Consider the following 16,697-nt stretch of genomic DNA (forward strand, 5'->3'; position numbering starts at 1 on the left):
TCCCATCTGCGCTTTCCAAACGGTTCCTGTTGCCAAAGGGCTCAGATTGACCTGGCTCTCTGATGAGAACATGCCTCCCAAGTGACTGGCCAAGTTTTCCTGGAAGCATGTCTAAATTGTCCTCTGAGCTCCCTCCTGAACCTCTCAGCCTCATGCTTCATTTTCCCTTCCTTTCTTAACGCCACCTCCTCATCTTGACCCTCCAATGCCATGCCCTCTCTGTCCAAAGTGTTCCCCATGTTCATGACCCCTCTTAAAATACTAACTTCCAATCCACCCGGCACGGTTGCAACAATTTCAGAACTGTTTTTTTGTTTTGTTTTGTTTTTTGTTTTTTGTTTTTTTTTTTTTTTTTTTTGGTTCTTTTTTTCGGAGCTGGGGACCGAACCCAGGGCCTTGCGCTTCCTAGGTAAGCGCTCTCAGAACTGTTTTGAAGTGATCTCTTTGAGGCCTACCTGTAGGCAGCTCAGCCGTGGCTTCCTCTCTTGCCTTCTCCAGCTTCTCTCTTACCCAGGGAAATTCCTGGAGGGAATCTAGGAAGGTGTCAAAGGCTTTGGGGCCCCTGGAAGGCAGAATGTCCAGCAAAAGCATTGTCTTCCGGAGGCCTGTGGTTTGAGCTTTGATTTCTTGAATGTGGTTTTCCGTCAAAATTCCTTCCTGGTAAAGGTACTGAAGAACCAGTCCTTCTACCAGAACCTCAGCACCCAGCTCCAGACGCAGTGAGCGGAGAACTTGCTTGTCTCTGGCATCCATTTCTCCCTGGAAAGAGCCAAAATCAGCACCTAGATTTCAGGAGTGCTGACGGAGCACCTCAAAATCAGTCAGGGCTTTACATCTTAACAGAGTGTAGGGCCACGGTGCTTCCTAAATGGCTGTTAAGCCAAACCACGTTAATTTCTAACACTTCGCAGCATAATGAACAGCACTAGTTATGAATCCGTGTCTATCTCTGCTTTCCGCAATAATGGAGTCCTATTTCAACTCCTTGTGCAGTAAGAGATCGGACAGAAAACAGGTCTGATCCCTTACTTACAATGCAGTCCCCTAGGGATTATAGATTTATTGATCTATTTATTTATATTATATAAAAGTAAATGCTAGAGAATAGTGGGCTTCAATTTTGCTTTGCCAGAGTTAGTCCAGCACCCACAACTGCAGAAACCACTTAAGAGTCCAAGGACATTATAGACCCTGACCAGCAACGGGAGACAACCTGGAGGAGTTTAAGGATCTTTCTTACGAAGAGAAAAAGTCACTACAGGAGCAGCACCTTCAAGAAAATAAGTATTTGTGTGTCTTTTACGATAAGCCTTACAAGAATTCGGAATGTGCGCCGCAGCACGGCCCTGAGCACTCATGCATGGGACATTTAATGAGCTCAGGTCCTTGGTGTGCTGAGAGGTGGCTGTGTGGTGGCAATGAGGTAAGTAGTGCAGAGATACAGAGACCCAAAGGAGGCGGGCGGGGCTTCTGACACCTTCAGCCCACAGACGCAGGACTCCCGATCCCAACATTGCTCTGCAAAGTCGGGAGGTGGCAGGTGAGGAGGGCGTGTGTGACCATATTTGGCAACGTGTTTCCATTTGGAACTTGTAAAAAGTTCCCCGTCTCGGCAGCTGAAAGCCGTGGTTGTGGCACAAACGGGAAGAGCTACCGGCGGTTTTCACAGTAAGTGAACCCGACGACTGCCCTCAAGGAGGAAACCGATCCCCAGCACCGCCACCCGAACCCTGGCCCTGCCCCGCCAGAGCCGCGCAGGGGCGATGTCGCCACAGCGCGGGGATTGAGAGAGAAGATGGAGTCGTATTACTTACGTCCGCGACCACGTATCGTTAAAAAATAAATAAATAAATAAATAAATAAAACTACAACCGGAATCCAAACTGATAGGGAACCTGTACCACAAACACCATCTTTGTTGAGGGCAAAAGTCCTAGACAGGAAGTATTGCGACCATCTTTGTTGAAGGCAAGAGCAGGAAGTGCTGTAGCCATCTTTGTTGAGGGCGCAAGAGGTCAGGTTGTTAACGTTCTCCGCCATGTTTGCTATGGGCAAAAGGGACAAATTCTCCTAGATTGAAAAGGGGTAGGGGAGGGGGTAAATAATCTGAGGCAGTAGTCTCAACCTTGCTGTTCCTAACGCTTTGACCTTTCAATATAGTTCATCATATGGTGTCCCCCAACCATAATATTATTTTTGTTGCTACTCCGTAACTAATTTTGCCACTGTTATAAATCGTAATGTAAACGTGTTTTCTGATAGTCTTCCACTAACCTTGTGAAAGGGTTGTTGAAGAGCCACAGGTTGAGAACTAATATGAGAGAGTAAACGAACTGTGAATCTGAACACAAAAACCCCAGGAGAGCCTGACACAGAATAAGCTGGTCGAAAGTTACTCTAGCAGTTAAGCCCTGAGTTCAACTTCCAGTAATAGACACATACCTGCACAAATTACTTTATATAATAAACTCAGTGATTGATTTTTAATTAATTGGATGGCACATAACAAAAAAGTCGTATGTGATAAAAAAAATTTTTTTGACAATAGAAAAAGAATATTTCTACCAGTAATTCCAGATGAAGGTAAAGTATCTGTAAACATATCAGTGAACAGTTCTCATTGTGGGTGGTCCCACCCCAGACTGGTGATCCTGGATTCTATATGAAAGCAGGATGAGCAACCCATGGGGAGTAGCACCCCTACATAAATGCATCCACTCCTACCTTCAGGTTTCTTCCTTCTTTGGGTTCCTATCCTGGCTGAGTTCCTGTCCCAGTTTCCTTCAATGATGGATTACAATTTGGAAGTATAAGCTAAATAAACCCTCTTCTCCTCAACTTACTTTTAGTTATAGTGTTTGTGGTGCTTTGAATATGCTTGCCCCAGGGAGTGGCAGTGTTTTTGGAGGAATAGCCTTGTTGGAGCAGGTGTAGCCTTGTTGGAGGAAGTGTTCGGGTGGGCAATGACACCTAACCATGTGGGTTCTCCTAGAGGCCTTCTGATGAAGATGTAGAACTCTCAGTTCCCCCTGCACCACGTCTGCCTGGATGCCACCATGTCCCTGCCTTGATAATAATGGACTGAAACTCTGAACCTGTAGCCAGCTCCAATTAAAAGTTGTCCTTTAAAAGAGTTGCCTTGGTCATGGTGTCTTTTCATAGCAGTAAAACCCTAACTAAGACAGTGTTTCCTCACAGCAATAAAAATCCTAAGACAATAGGTACCCACATAAAATTTTCTGGAATTCATTCAAGCAGGAATTTGTCAAATGAGCCTTGACATCAAATATTAGATAAATTAGTAGATTTTCCCATGAGGCTTTGCATATGATTCTGAAGTATCGAGTACCATTTCTGGTATTAACGTATATTGCAAGAGAGAATATGTCCCAGTTACTGGTTTCCTAGTGATACAGTTAAATGCAGAACAGAAGCTGACCAATTGGATGTCCTTGATCCTCACAAGCACTAGGTAACACTTAATCTTAAGTTTCCTGAGTGGCACATTTTGATAGCTAAATGTCTACTGAGTATGTGCTGACATGATGTATCATCACTGGTTAGACAGAAACCATAGACTTCCCTGTGCTGGTTAGTTTTTTGTCAACTTGACACAAACCAGTCACAGAGGAGGAGGGAACCTTGTCTGAGGAATTGACTCCTTCAGATGATTGGCCTAAGGGTAAGACTGTGGGGCATGGTCTTAACTGGTGGTTGATGTGGGTGGGCCCAGCCCACTGTGGGCAGTACCATTCATGACCTGGCGGTTCTAGGTTGTATAAGAAAATAAACTGAGTAATCCATGAGGAACAACCCAGTAAGTAGCACTCCTTCATGGTCTCTGCTTCAGTTCCTGTGTTTGGGTTTCTGCCTTGGCTTCCCCCAGTCATCATAGGCTATCACTTTGAAAGGTAAATAAACTCTTTCCTTCTTATGTAATTTTGGGTCAGTTTTATGACAGCAACAGAGAAGCTAACTTTCAAAATCAGATACCGGCCATAAAGGAGACTGAGTTATTTTTCAAAAAAATAACATAGCAGCCAAACCCTAGATTCTTATTCAAGAGACGTGAAGTAGGAGCAGCCTATGCTAGTACAGGTAATGAGCCAAAATGTTTCCATGCTTTCCAATACTCACTGTAGCGGCCCCCACAGGTCCAGAGGGAGAGGAACTATTAGGGAGTGTGACCTTGTTGAGTAGGTGAGGTCTTGTTGGAGGAAGTGTGTCATTGTCTTTTCCTGCCGTTCGAGGATCTGGATATAGAACTCACAGCTCCTTCTCCAGCACCACATCGGCCTGCACGGCAACACGTTTCCCCACCATGAAGAAAATAGACTAAACCTCAGAAACTGTAAGTCAGCCCCAGTGAAATGTTTTCCTTTATAACAGTTGCAGTGGTCATAGTGTCTCTTCACAGCAATAAAAACCAAACGAAGATACACAGTCAACTGAATGGTTGCAGAGTATTACTCATTCGTATTAGCTGCTACCAAGGCTTGAACCCGGGACCTCATATATGCTAGTGAAGCACTCTACCACTGGGTTACAACCCCCAATGGAAAGATATTTCTCAATGAACAATAAATAAAGTATAAACCTGTTTAGAATATGGCCATGTATCTGGAAAGCATAGAATTTGGTATCATAAATATACAGAAAGAAATTTTACATGCCCATAAGAGTCCCTGGGCATTCCTCTTATCAACTACTCACACTGACTGAGCACAAAAGAACTTCATCATGAGTCCTGTTGAGAATTTATTTCCAAGCAAAATTACATCATCAGGCTTCTGCCCAGGATGAGTTATCAGCAAATATACCAAGCAGTTGAACGAACTAAGTGTTTATCTTGGGTTATTTAATAAAGTCCATCTAAAGCCTAGGCCATGACTGCTAAATATAATGATTTTTGTCTTAGCATAATTGATGTTAAGCTGTCCTTTCTGATAACAACCTGCCAGAAGGCTTGGCTACATCTTAATAAAAAACAAATAAATAACATAAAATACAGCCATTAGCCCAGAAAAGGAGTGTTCCCTTCCTGTCGTTTATGCTGATAAATGGACATACATCTAACCACCATGACAGCTGTACAGGAAGTATATGGTTCTGAACAAAGAGGGAATACTAACGCTAAGACAGAACTTGTGTTTGATTTAAGAAGGATAAGAGGCAAGCCATTAAAGGTGAAAAAGTTTCTGTGTGTCTCCTTTCTTCTAGATAATGGGAATACAGATGCTTGGAAGCTTGGTGTACGGATTGAAAACCGTGGTATGGATGGACGTTGTCTCTACCCAACAAACCCCCACCTTATCCACCCACACAACTGGAAGCCGAAATGACTCAGCTTCTTGAAAGGGGAAAAGGCAGGAGGCATTGTGGAGTTTGACCCTCATTGATTTTTCTTAATGACCTCAAGACACGAGATGCACACATAGAAAAAGGAAGGCACTACCCTTGCAGCTCTTAGGAGGTTTGCTCTCCCTCTCTAGTTTAGCCATTAGTTGAGACAGGGAATTATTTATGCAGTTGTTGTCAGGGCTGCTTGGTAGCATGCATCGGGGGTTCTGGTTCTAACACTTGCCTCTTGGCCAGACCGTCTAACAGGCAAGATTCAGAGGGACTTTTCCTCTTCTCTGTCTTTTCTGGTGTTCCACAGACTCCCTACCACAGGTTACTAAAATGTCCCCCAGAGAATTTCCAAGCTTCAAGAGACGAAAGTGCAAGTGCCTGTTTCCTCCCAAGGCCTCCCAGTCTCTTTGGCCACAGTGTCTTGGTTAAAGTTGTCCCAGCCCAGATCCAAGGAGGAGAGAAATAGGTCCTGCTTCTCAGTGAGAAGAATGTCAAAAGATGCATAACCATCATAACCACCAAAGCCCCAGAAGCCTCCTCAGTCATACGTCCAGCTTCACCTAGTGCTCCTATTGGTAATTTCTCTGACTTATGCAGCAACCAACTTCAAGGAATCTCAGGCACCAAGAGACTGTGGCTCTTGAAGCTTTGAAATTCTCTGGCAGACACAGTACTTGTAATCTAAGCATTAGGAGGGCTGAAACAGGAGGATCATGACTTCTAGGGTAGCCTGGGCTAAATAATGAGTTTCATAGCAGTCTGGGTTATACAGAGAGGAAGAAAATGAAGGCTATAGAGACAGAGGAGAAAAGGAATGAAGACAGAAGGATGGAAAAGGAACAGAAGGTAAGAAAGGAGGAAGGGAGAAAGGGAGGGAGCGAGGGAGGGAAAGGAGAGGAAGGGAGGGAAGGAAAGAGAAGGTATGGGAAAGAATGGGAAAAGGAAGGAAGAAGTAGGGAGGATCCTCTCCAATTCAAACACTAGGCAGAATGCCATTGTTCAGTATGATATGAATATACCATTGTTTATTGCCATAATACCAACCATGCTACAAGGCCCAGTGAGCATTGGGTGGATAAGTGATATATCCTGCACTTTCTTCTTAACATAGTTTGCACTCAAGTAGGAGGTGCTCACACAGGGATCCAGTTCCAGCAAGAGGGAAGTGAAGGTGACCTTGAGGAGTCCACTCCTTCACACATGCCATTTTCTCTGTGTTGACCGTCTGACTCACAATCGTGGATTTGTTCTCCAGTTCAAAATGGCAGCTCGAGAACGGTTCAAATGAGCTGCTAGTGTCCAGCTGGACTTAACCCTTTCCTGTCTGCTCGTCATGTGCCCCACACTGTGGGTGTGTCTGCGTCTGGCTTTTCTTCACTTCACAATGGTCCACCTGTTGCGTCAAATCCAGGACTTATTTCTTTTTAAGGTGGAATAATAATCCATTGTGTGTGTGTGCACATTTCCCTGATCTATTTGCCCATGAATGGACTCACGGGTGGTTTCCTTACCTCAGCTGCTCTGAGTAGGACAATGAACAGTGGAGGGCAGGCTGCTTTATTACTTAGTGATTCCCTCTCCCTTACACACATTCACATGTTTCTCAACCCTTTGTCTCCTTCCTGCCTCCACTTGAGGAACGGAGCACACGATCACGGCATCTTTAAGTTAGTAAACACTTAGCTCTGAGAGACAGAAAAGAAAAGAACCACCTTGCCCTTTCCTTGTGCTGTTTAGGACAACTAGTAACAAATAGGTCTATGAGGATGGGTGGTGGTTAGAGTAGAGAGAAAACGAGGAAGAAAAGCTCTCAATGTGTTCCCACAGGTTACCCAGTGTCTTAGTCAGGGTTTTATTGCTGCAAAGGACAACATGACCAAGGCAACTCTTATAAAGCAAAACATATAATTGGGTCTGGTTTATTCAGTCCATCATCATCGTAGCAGGAAGCATGGCAGAGCGCAGGCAGACACAGTGCTGGAGGAGAAGAGAGTTCTACATCTTGATCTGCAAGCGGTAGCAGGGGACTGTCTTCCTCAGGCAACCAGGAAGAGGCTCTCATCCATATCGAGCATAGGAGATCTCAAAGCCCACCCTAACAGTGATGCACTTCCTCCGATAAAGCCATACGCCTCCTAACAGCGACGCTCCGATAGCCATATATTCAAACACATGAATCTGTGGGGGCCGAGCCTATTCAAGCCACCAACCTAGAAAGTCTCACAAAAACTATGTAAGAAGGGTACTGTGGCAACATAAGAAACAGACCTGGACACATGACTAGCCTCTGACAGAGCAGTGTGTGAACCTATTCTTACTGCATAGCTCTTGTTATTTCTATACCACACACACACACACACACACACACACACACACACACACACACACACACACTCCCTTTCAGCCATTGAAGAGTCAAGTGAACTGAGGGCTTTGGGATACTTGTATGGCTAATGTCTATTGAGGTCTTCATATTTACCTCCTTCTTCACAACTACTATTAGAAATATTCTGTTAAGCTCATTTTACAGCTAAGGCAGATTACGCAGGTTTTAGGTGGGGAAGGCGAAAGAGCAAGTGCTGTCATTCCTAGTGTGGCCTGAAGGCCTGACAGCCAGCAGCTTTAATGTCAGCAGGCAGGAAAGATGGGCGTTCCAGCTAGGAAGAGTAAATTCGCTCTCCCTCCGTCTTTGCCTTGTGTTCCTACTCTCTGAGGGCCGAATGATGCTCACCCTATGACTGAGGACTATCTTATTTATTTAATCTACTAATTCTTAATGCCGATCTCTTCCAGAACCGCCCTCCATGACACACCTTGAAATCACACTTCTCCAGCTAACCAGGGGTCCTACAGTCACGCTGACATCACGACTGTCCGAGCAGCCATTGCTTACTGGCAATTTTTCTTAGGCACAACAGATGTAACAGCCAGAAGGTAGCCCTTAAATTATTCATGGGGCCCAACGCAAAGGGAAATCCAGGTCCTCTAGGTCTCAAACCTGAGACAAATAGCCAAGGTACCTCTTTAACATCAACAAGGACACCAGGTTCCCCCAGCATCCCGCAGTCCCTACCTGTTACAGAGTATGGCTGCCATACCCCACGCCTACCCTAAACTTCTCCATCCCTGGAGCTGGGCTGGCATCCCCTTCAGTTGCCTTTCCCTATATAATCCAGCCATTTTGGTTACATGGCACCTTTTGGTCTACCCTTTATTCTTCTTGCTCTCCTCTCTCTCTCCCTCACAAGGCCTGGACTTTTGGAACATCTTCACCCTGGAGTCTCCCAGATGTCTCTGCCTCTATGTTCTCCTCTCACTCTACAACCAACTTCCATGCCTAGCAGTGGCCATGGCCTTTCTTTTTATTTTTTTTCATTCAGTCCTTCTATTTAAAAAGCAAGGGAACGGCATAAGTAAACATGTTAAAAGAGAAAATCCTTTTCTTTAAATTATGCTAGGGGTGTAGCCCAGGGGTAGAATTTAGCATGTGTGAGGCCTGGGGTTCAATCCCAAGCCTTTCAAAAACATTATTAGCATAAATGTTACCATTCTATTTTATCTTCTGTAGTACTATTTTTTAAATACCAATATAAAAACATTTGACTGATATATAGAATCACAGAAATTACTGTTAGCAATTTGTGGTTTATATTTGTGTATATCACAGGTTTTTTTTAGCAGTTGAAATGTTGCACAAACCTAAACTAAACAGGGGTTAGGGAGAGGGCTCAGTAGGTAAAAGCATTTGCCATACAAGTGTGAGGATCCAAGTTCAAATCCCAAGATCCTGGTAACCTCATGGGCCAACTGGCCTAATAAAACAGGAAAACAAGAGACCTTGTCTCTAACAAAATGAAAGTTGAAGACTAACACTTGTGTTTGTGCTATGATTCCCCACATGGTGTACACACACACACACACACACACACACACACACACACACACACACCCCTACTCCTTAGAAATAGTGTGATATTATAATGGCGGTGTTCTATGCCTCCTGTCTCCAGGACCTGGGAAGAAAACCAACTCTGTTTACTTGAGCCCCCTTTCTATCTCCTGTTGTGGTTGTCCCAGACTTATGAAAAGAACACAGAATACTTCCTAACCTTGCCAGGTTTCCTGAAGGACCCTTTCCCTCCCGAGTCTTATCTCTTTTCTCCGCACAAGGAAACTACTTATGTTTTCCTAAGTGAGACTAGACCTTGGGGCATTGTGTCAGGGTGTGTGGATGATATTGCACACGGTTACCCTGGAAAGTCTTTATGACAGGGTAGGTGATAAAATTCAAGGAAACATTTCATCAGAGGAGCCCCAGGGTGTTCCAAATGCAATCAAGGAGAAAGATAACTGGGAAAGCAATGTAAACAGGCACAAATCTGGAGGGTGGAAGCGATTGACTGCTGTAACAGAAGACTCTGGTTCATGGGTCAGTCTATTTCTGTACAAACCATGCGTTATCCCATAGGACTTATTGTTCAAAGACAATATGAAAAGAAAGCCTGCTTCCTTTACCTGTGTCCCAGGGGACTTCCTGTTGGCTGAAAGGACAGTTATTCACAAAGGTTCCTAAGCCTGAATTGAAGCTTAGCTGTGTTCCCTAAGGACCACATCACTTGGAATGCAGCCCCGCGTTTATAAATAAAGCAGAGAGAGGCTGGGGGAAAGGGCAGCGCAGTGGGAGGATCTCTCCCTAGCTACACTCTACAGTGCTCTCCTTCATTTCACCCAGACCTGGATTTGCTTACTAGCAAGCTAGTTAACCTTTCCTACTTTCTGTCCTCTCCTGAAAATGAAGAGGAAGACAGAGATGACTTCAAGGTCCTGTTATGGCTATTCGAAGAGAGTCCGACCTGCCCCACGGGGCGGGCAGCCCTTGATAAGCACGGGCTCTTTTCTGTGCATCGTAGAGTTCACAGGAGACACACTGTATCTTAAGGCTGTGGCTTTACAGCACGCAAAGTGGGGTCCGCAGAGCCCCTGCTTAACGCTTTATGCATCTTCACTGATGCATACACTGAATGAGGAAGTATCCTCGGCGGCTTGTATTAGCTGATGTGTTCTTCTGTGTTTGCTTTTGTTTGTTTTATCGCAAAGGTGATTTCCTTAACTCAATGAGTAAGGACACACGTTTCATTTTGAAGAAAGAGGACAGGGTATTTGCAGCAACCCAAAGGGAGCACTTGTCATCTTGAAGATTTTTACTTTGTGAGATTGAATATGGAATGATGATCAATCCTCCCCTATGGGAGTATTGTGGTAGAGTTTGCCGTAAAGCAGTCCTTTGGAAACCTAAACACAAACCTGCCTGGGACGGCGTGGTGGGGCCAATTGCTAAGCAACTGAATAGGGTTCAGACTGCACAGGAACAAAACCTCTTTGTTCAGTGCGAGGAAGAATCATTCAAAGGAAACTGCTGAATAGAATCTTACCTGCAATGTAAAACATGTTATCCAAAGTGCCGATCAGTGGTTGTTAACCATTCTTTATGACACTGTACAGTAGTTCAAGCTGTTAGTCTTTTGTTATTTCTCTCCTTTTCTTTTTTGGTGTGTGTGTGGGGGGGGTGTCTGTGTGTGTCTCTCTGTGTGTCTGTGTGTGTGTCTCTCTGCGTGTGTGTGTGTGTGTGTGTCTGTGTCTGTGTGTCTGTGTATCTGTGTGTCTGTGTGTGTTGTATTTGTGTGGTTTATGTGCAAGTGTGTGTGTAGATGCCTGTGCATAGTCAGGCACAAAGAATAGAAGCATAGGTACCATCCTCTATCTCTCTCCATCCTTTTATGAAATACAATGATTCTCCAAGAAGCTTCCCAGACTATAAAATGTCATAAGCATAAATTAAATTCCATCATCATTTTTCCTATATCTGAAATGTGTTCAACGAATCAACAGATTTTTACGTGTAAACACCACATAGTAGCATCTCAGTGGTTTTTTTGGTTTTATGCTCTGGCTTTATTTTTTTTTCTCATTTTCCCCTTTCATTTTCATTTCCAGTAGGCTGAGTTTAGAACTTTTTACTGACGTTTTGAAGGATCCGTGTCCTCACCAGATAAGCCAGACTTGTATGAATATTTTGACTGAAAATGACTCTATAATTTTAAACATTTCTACTGGGCTTGGCTTGTCTGATATCACCATTTCAGATTATGCATTTTTTCAGGTTTACATTGATTTTTATTTATGTGTCTGTGTGTGTGACTGCCACACATAGGTAGGTAACCAAGGAGTCTAGAAGTTTTATGCTGTGGTCTTATCCCTGAAGCTCATCCAGGTCAGATCCCTGGAGCTGGAGTTACAGACAGTTGTTTGTGCCTTAACATGGGTATCAGAACAGAATTCGGGTCTTCTGGAAGAGCAGCAAATGCTCTTAACTGTTGAACCATCTCTCAAGTCCCAGAGCTTACATTCTTAGTTATTCTATTTTTATACTAAATGGAGGTCACACTCTTTCAATTTTTTTCCTTTTTTTTCTTATTGCATGTTTTATATTTACATTTCAAATGTTATCCCCTTTCCCAGTTTCCCATCCATAAACACCCTATCCCATTTCCCCTTCCCCTGCTTCTAGAAGGGTGTTTCCCCAGCCACCCACCCCTTCCTACATGGGTCTGTCCATGTGTACTCTTTGCATGGTGGTTTAGTCCCTGGGAGCTCTGGTTGGTACTGTTGTTCTTTTTTTTTTAAGATTTATTTATTTATTATATGTAAGTACATTGTAGCTGTCTTCAGACACACCAGAAGAGGGCCTCGGATCCCATTACAGATGGTTGTGAGCTACCATGTGGTTGCTGGGATTTGAACTCAGGACCTCTGGAAGAGCAGTCAGTGCTCTTAATCTCTGAGCCATCTCTCCAGCCCCGGTATTGTTGTTCTTATGGGGTTGCAAGCCCCTTCAGCTCCTTCAACACTCTCTCGTTTTTCTGTCACTCTTACTCTATTCTTTGTTTCTGGCACTCGCTTACCATACCGTGGCTACTTCTGACGTATGTTCTGCTGAAGTTACTATGTGATTCTTACTCGCTCCCAAACAGAAGACACTTCGCTGGGAAGATGGCGATCTTTGATGTTGTGATCTTCGTCATCTACCAGACTGGATTTAAAACCACCACAGAAACACACACCTGTAGGTCTGTCTATGAGGGTGTTTCTAGAAAAGTTTGACCTAGAATGGAAACGCACACATCCTGATGATGGTTGGTCCCATTGCATGGGCTGGCATCCCAAACTGAATAAAAGAGAGAAAGTCGACTGAGCACAAGTGTTTATCTCTTTCTTCTCTTTGACTATGGATGTATCATGACAGGCTGCATCAATCTCCTATCACCGTGCTTTCTCTGTCATGACGGACCATACTTACGTAATCCTTTTGTTGAGGTATGCTGTGTGAAGTTGTCCTTCCTCATCTACCTAAGGCATTCTCCAATTGGCTTTAATAAAAAACTCAAGGCCAATTAGCTGGGCAGGGGATTGAAAGTAAGACTTCCTGGGCAGGAGAAAGGAACTCTGGGAAGAAGAAAGAGGAAGGCCTTTTCTCCAGGAGACGTGAGGGAGACAGACGTGATAGATAGCCACATGACTAGATGGGGCTAGATGGTTGGGTTAACTTAGAAGAGTTACTTGAGAGTCTGAGCAGCTAAGGTCTAATCTTTGAGATATTAAAAGGTCTCCATGTGGTTATTTGGGAAACTAGCTGGGTAAGGAATAGTTGCTGCCATATTAATTTTCAGTGTTAATTAATATACATAGAATATTAGTGGTAATTATTTTTCTAATTAAATTGCTTTTGTCAGGTAATTTATTACAGAAATGAGAAAGTGACTAACATAAAGTGTTTAGATATGTCTTTCCCTACTCTATGCAAATACAGCTTGCACTATGCAATGCCCTGTGGGCTTAGACTTTTCTCTAAACCTACTTTATTTAGGGTTTTTTTTTTTTTTGGTTCTTTTTTTCGGAGCTGGGGACCGAACCCAGGGCCTTGCGCTTCCTAGGCAAGCGCTCTACCACTGAGCTAAATCCCCAACCCCTTTTATTTAGGGTTTTTAATCACTTCAACCTCCCTCTTATCCCACTGACCAGAGGTAAGAGAAAAAGAAAGTTGATAGGAAAAGGGATTCGTGGGCTTGTTTAGAAATAGTTCTTTCGGGTAATTCCACTCTTTGTTGTCAGGATACCAGCAGTCCGGTTCAATAGCAAAACCAAACATAAGTCAGTAGTGGTGGCAAGATCCAGCAGAAACCTCAAGGCTCCACCAAATCAGCATGAGTCAGCAGTTCCAGTCCAGCCTGGTCTACAGAGCAAGTTCCAGGACAGCCAGGGCTACACAGAGAAACCTAGTCTTGAAAACACAAAAACAAATACCAAGAAACAACCAAAACCAGTGAGGAGAGACACCTAAAACAAAACGTACTGTCATGAAATTTGGATGGTAGATACACAGAAGGGTATTATAGTATTTTTCTATGTGTTTAATTTTCTGACCTATAACATTAGGATGTTAAAATTAATTTACATATGCATCTTAATTTCTTAGTAAAATTCAGATATCTTCTAGCCTAGATGCCTTGCTGGAACCTTCTGGAGCTATCAGACCTTGGGTTCCAATTGCAGATTGTATACTTAACATTTTTTTTGTGGCCCTCATTGTTTCTTTACTTACAGTTCAGGAATAAACTGCTAGATCCTCCATTACAGTGACTGGTGTTAAAGTTGCTGTTAGGATGTGTGAACTAAAATCCTATAAAGTAGTGGCTCTAACTCTTGTATCTCCCATTAAGTGCTGATGACCTGTGACACTTAGTGGTTGCTGTTTTTAAAAAGAGGAAAGACTGTGGAGAAAGATCCAGTGATGAGAGACTATCCCTGAAATAGCCTACTTCTAAGCTTGCAGGGCTGCCGTAGAAGATGCTTACTGTGGACTGGATGGCTTCACCAACAGCCTGCCTCGTGCAGTTTGGAGGCCTCTGAGTCCAAGTTTAAAGTATTCGTCAGTAAGTTTCTTGACAAGTACTCTCTTTCTGGATTGCCAAAGGCCGGTTTCTCACTGCAGCTTGACATGGTAAAGAGGGAGAAAGAGGTGTGTGTGTTTTCTTTTCTTTTCTTTTCCTTTTTTCTTTTTAACACTAATTGTCTTAGTTAGGGTTTCATTACCACAAAGAAACACCATGACCACAACGACTCTTATAAAAGACAACATTTAATTGCAGCTGTCTTACTGGTTCTGAGGTCCAGTTCATTATCATTATGGTAGGAGTATGGCAGGCACGGCACTGGAAAGGTTGACAATTGCACCTCTTATTTCAAAGGCAGCTAGGAGAAGACTGACTTCTAGGAAGCTAAGGATGGAGGTCTCAAAGCCCACCTCCACAGTGACACACTTCCTCCAACAAGGCCATACCTACTCCAACAAGGCCACACCTCCTAGTAACATCACTCCCTGGGCCAAGCATGTTCAAACCTCCGCACTAATCCATTGGAAAGGCTTGAACCATGACTTATTCTAGCAGAAATTACTTTCCAAAGGCCCTGCCTCCAAATACTATCTTAGTGGGAGCTAGGACTTTAACACAAGAATTCGGGGTCCAAAGCACATCAACATACAGTCTGAAACATGAGTTAAACGTCATTTGAAACATAATGCTTAACTTTGAAAACTATTATTATTAAATGAGCAGGCAAGGTTGGAGCAGCAGGGGGTTGGGGATTTAGCTCAGTGGTAGAGCGCTTGCCTAGCAAGCACAAGGCCCTGGGTTCAGTCCCCAGCTCCGAAAAAAAGAAAAAAAAAAGAAAAGAAAAGAAAAAAGGTTGGAGCAGCAGAGAATGCTACTCGAAGCCAGAAACGTCATAGGACGGAGGAGGCCAGGAGTACAGAAATCAGTGGTTCCTTTAATTGACATATTTCTATAATCTCTTCATATGCCTGCGTGTCAGAATCAATGATTTTCAACCCTATGTACTTCGTAACCCTTGTCAGCTTGCCGTTGATGGTTCTCCTGTTATGATGGCACACAGATATCTGCAGTTTATTAGTTAAGGTAGTGGTCTATCCACAGTCCTGTAATAGTTTGCATATCTTTTAAGCAGGAGCCATGCCAAGGTTTTAATTATTGGGGGCTAAAGGGTCCTCTGATGCATCTACTTCCTAAGGGTTAAAGAAAGGGGTGGGGCTTGCTCGAGCTACCTGTTCACAAGCATGAACTGGGAAGAATGTGACTGGGATAAATTACTGTGAAGGTCAACTTAATCACACCATCAATTCTTCCAAACCTATATAATTGTGCACATGAAGGTTGGTTATGTTAACACAGTCAAGTAAATAGTTATCAACAGAGCAACGAGTGCATGATCATTTATTACCTGCATGCAATATAGATGCATGTCTGTGCTGATGAAGATCATCAATCAGATACAGAGAGAGAGCAGATTCATTTATTCCAGGCTTCATGGAAGGCTGTTCTTAGTTTCCATCCCTAAGCCAAACAAACAAACAAACAAAACATAAAAAACCCAAAATGAACATAAACCAGTTTTTAACACTGTTATCACAGAAGCTGTAGAAATCTGTCTACTTTCTGTCTACTTTCCCCATTCAGAACGTGAGGCTCTTGGGTTTGGAAGATGAATTCCTGAGCCTCTCAAAGAAAACTTGAGAAGCTTTTCTGGCTTGCTGAGAACCAATAAAATGCTAGATTCCAGCCAGTGACTCACCATATTAGCTCTCTGGCAACGGACTGACGTTTCTTGCCTGTGTTCTCTAGCATTGTATAATTTTATTCTTAGGAGACCACGGCAATTTCTCCTAACTGAGACCTCACACTTGGTAAAAACTGGGCGATAATTATACAAGGGCTCATTAACAAAAGCCTCACAGCCCAAACAGACAGCTCTCTAATTAATGCCTGGGTTCTGTTTTTATGCAGTGATGGGTTTCATTCTTCCTCTACAGTTTCAAAAGGAGGGTATTGCAAAGGTTACGGCAAAGGTTATTTCAACATTGACCAGTGGAAAATGCTCTGAAGCACAGAGAGGAAGGCCGGATTTGGGCAAGGTTTCGTGGAGAGCCCTTAGAAAGTTTTAATTTCTGTTTCTGGGCTACCCTGTCAGTTCCCCAGAACCTTAGTCCCTAGAGGCTGACTGTGTTTGGAACTGCTATTCCATCCATTCTTATTACTAGAAAACACCCTCTGAATTATGGGTAGTTACATGGAAACACAGACATCCATCCGTGTGAAGAGTCTTTCCTGCGGGCTGCCCAGATGATGCAGTTTGAGGTTTTAAAGGATGAAGAAAATAAATACTTTTGAAAGTTATAATGCATCAAATTTGAATTATAACTCAAGAAATTA

General features: G+C 43.4%; 1 protein-coding gene and 1 long non-coding RNA gene across 6 annotated transcripts in view; one reads left to right on the plus strand and one right to left on the minus strand.

The window, feature by feature from the left end:
- Cradd (CARD and death domain containing adaptor protein) overlaps nt 1-16,697 on the minus strand; it is a 191,737-nt gene that overhangs the window by 154,949 nt on the left and 20,091 nt on the right. For 3 of the 5 annotated variants that reach the window (XM_087557201.1, XM_087557200.1, XM_087557202.1), the window contains exons 3-4: nt 15,709-15,821; nt 456-759 (exon numbers count right to left, since the gene is read on the minus strand). In XM_087557201.1, the coding sequence (XP_087413327.1) occupies nt 456-759; nt 15,709-15,750 (346 nt within the window). In that variant the 5' untranslated portion in view covers nt 15,751-15,821. 5 annotated transcript variants of the gene reach the window in all.
- LOC134479865 (uncharacterized) lies at nt 1,487-3,133 on the plus strand. The gene is made up of 2 exons (XR_015625266.1): nt 1,487-1,668; nt 2,993-3,133. It is a non-coding gene; the product is annotated as an uncharacterized LOC134479865 (long non-coding RNA).

The sequence above is a fragment of the Rattus norvegicus genome, chromosome 7, assembly GCF_021556685.1.
Source record: "Rattus norvegicus strain SHRSP/BbbUtx chromosome 7, alternate assembly SHRSP_T2T, whole genome shotgun sequence".
Lineage (NCBI taxonomy): Eukaryota > Metazoa > Chordata > Mammalia > Rodentia > Muridae > Rattus > Rattus norvegicus.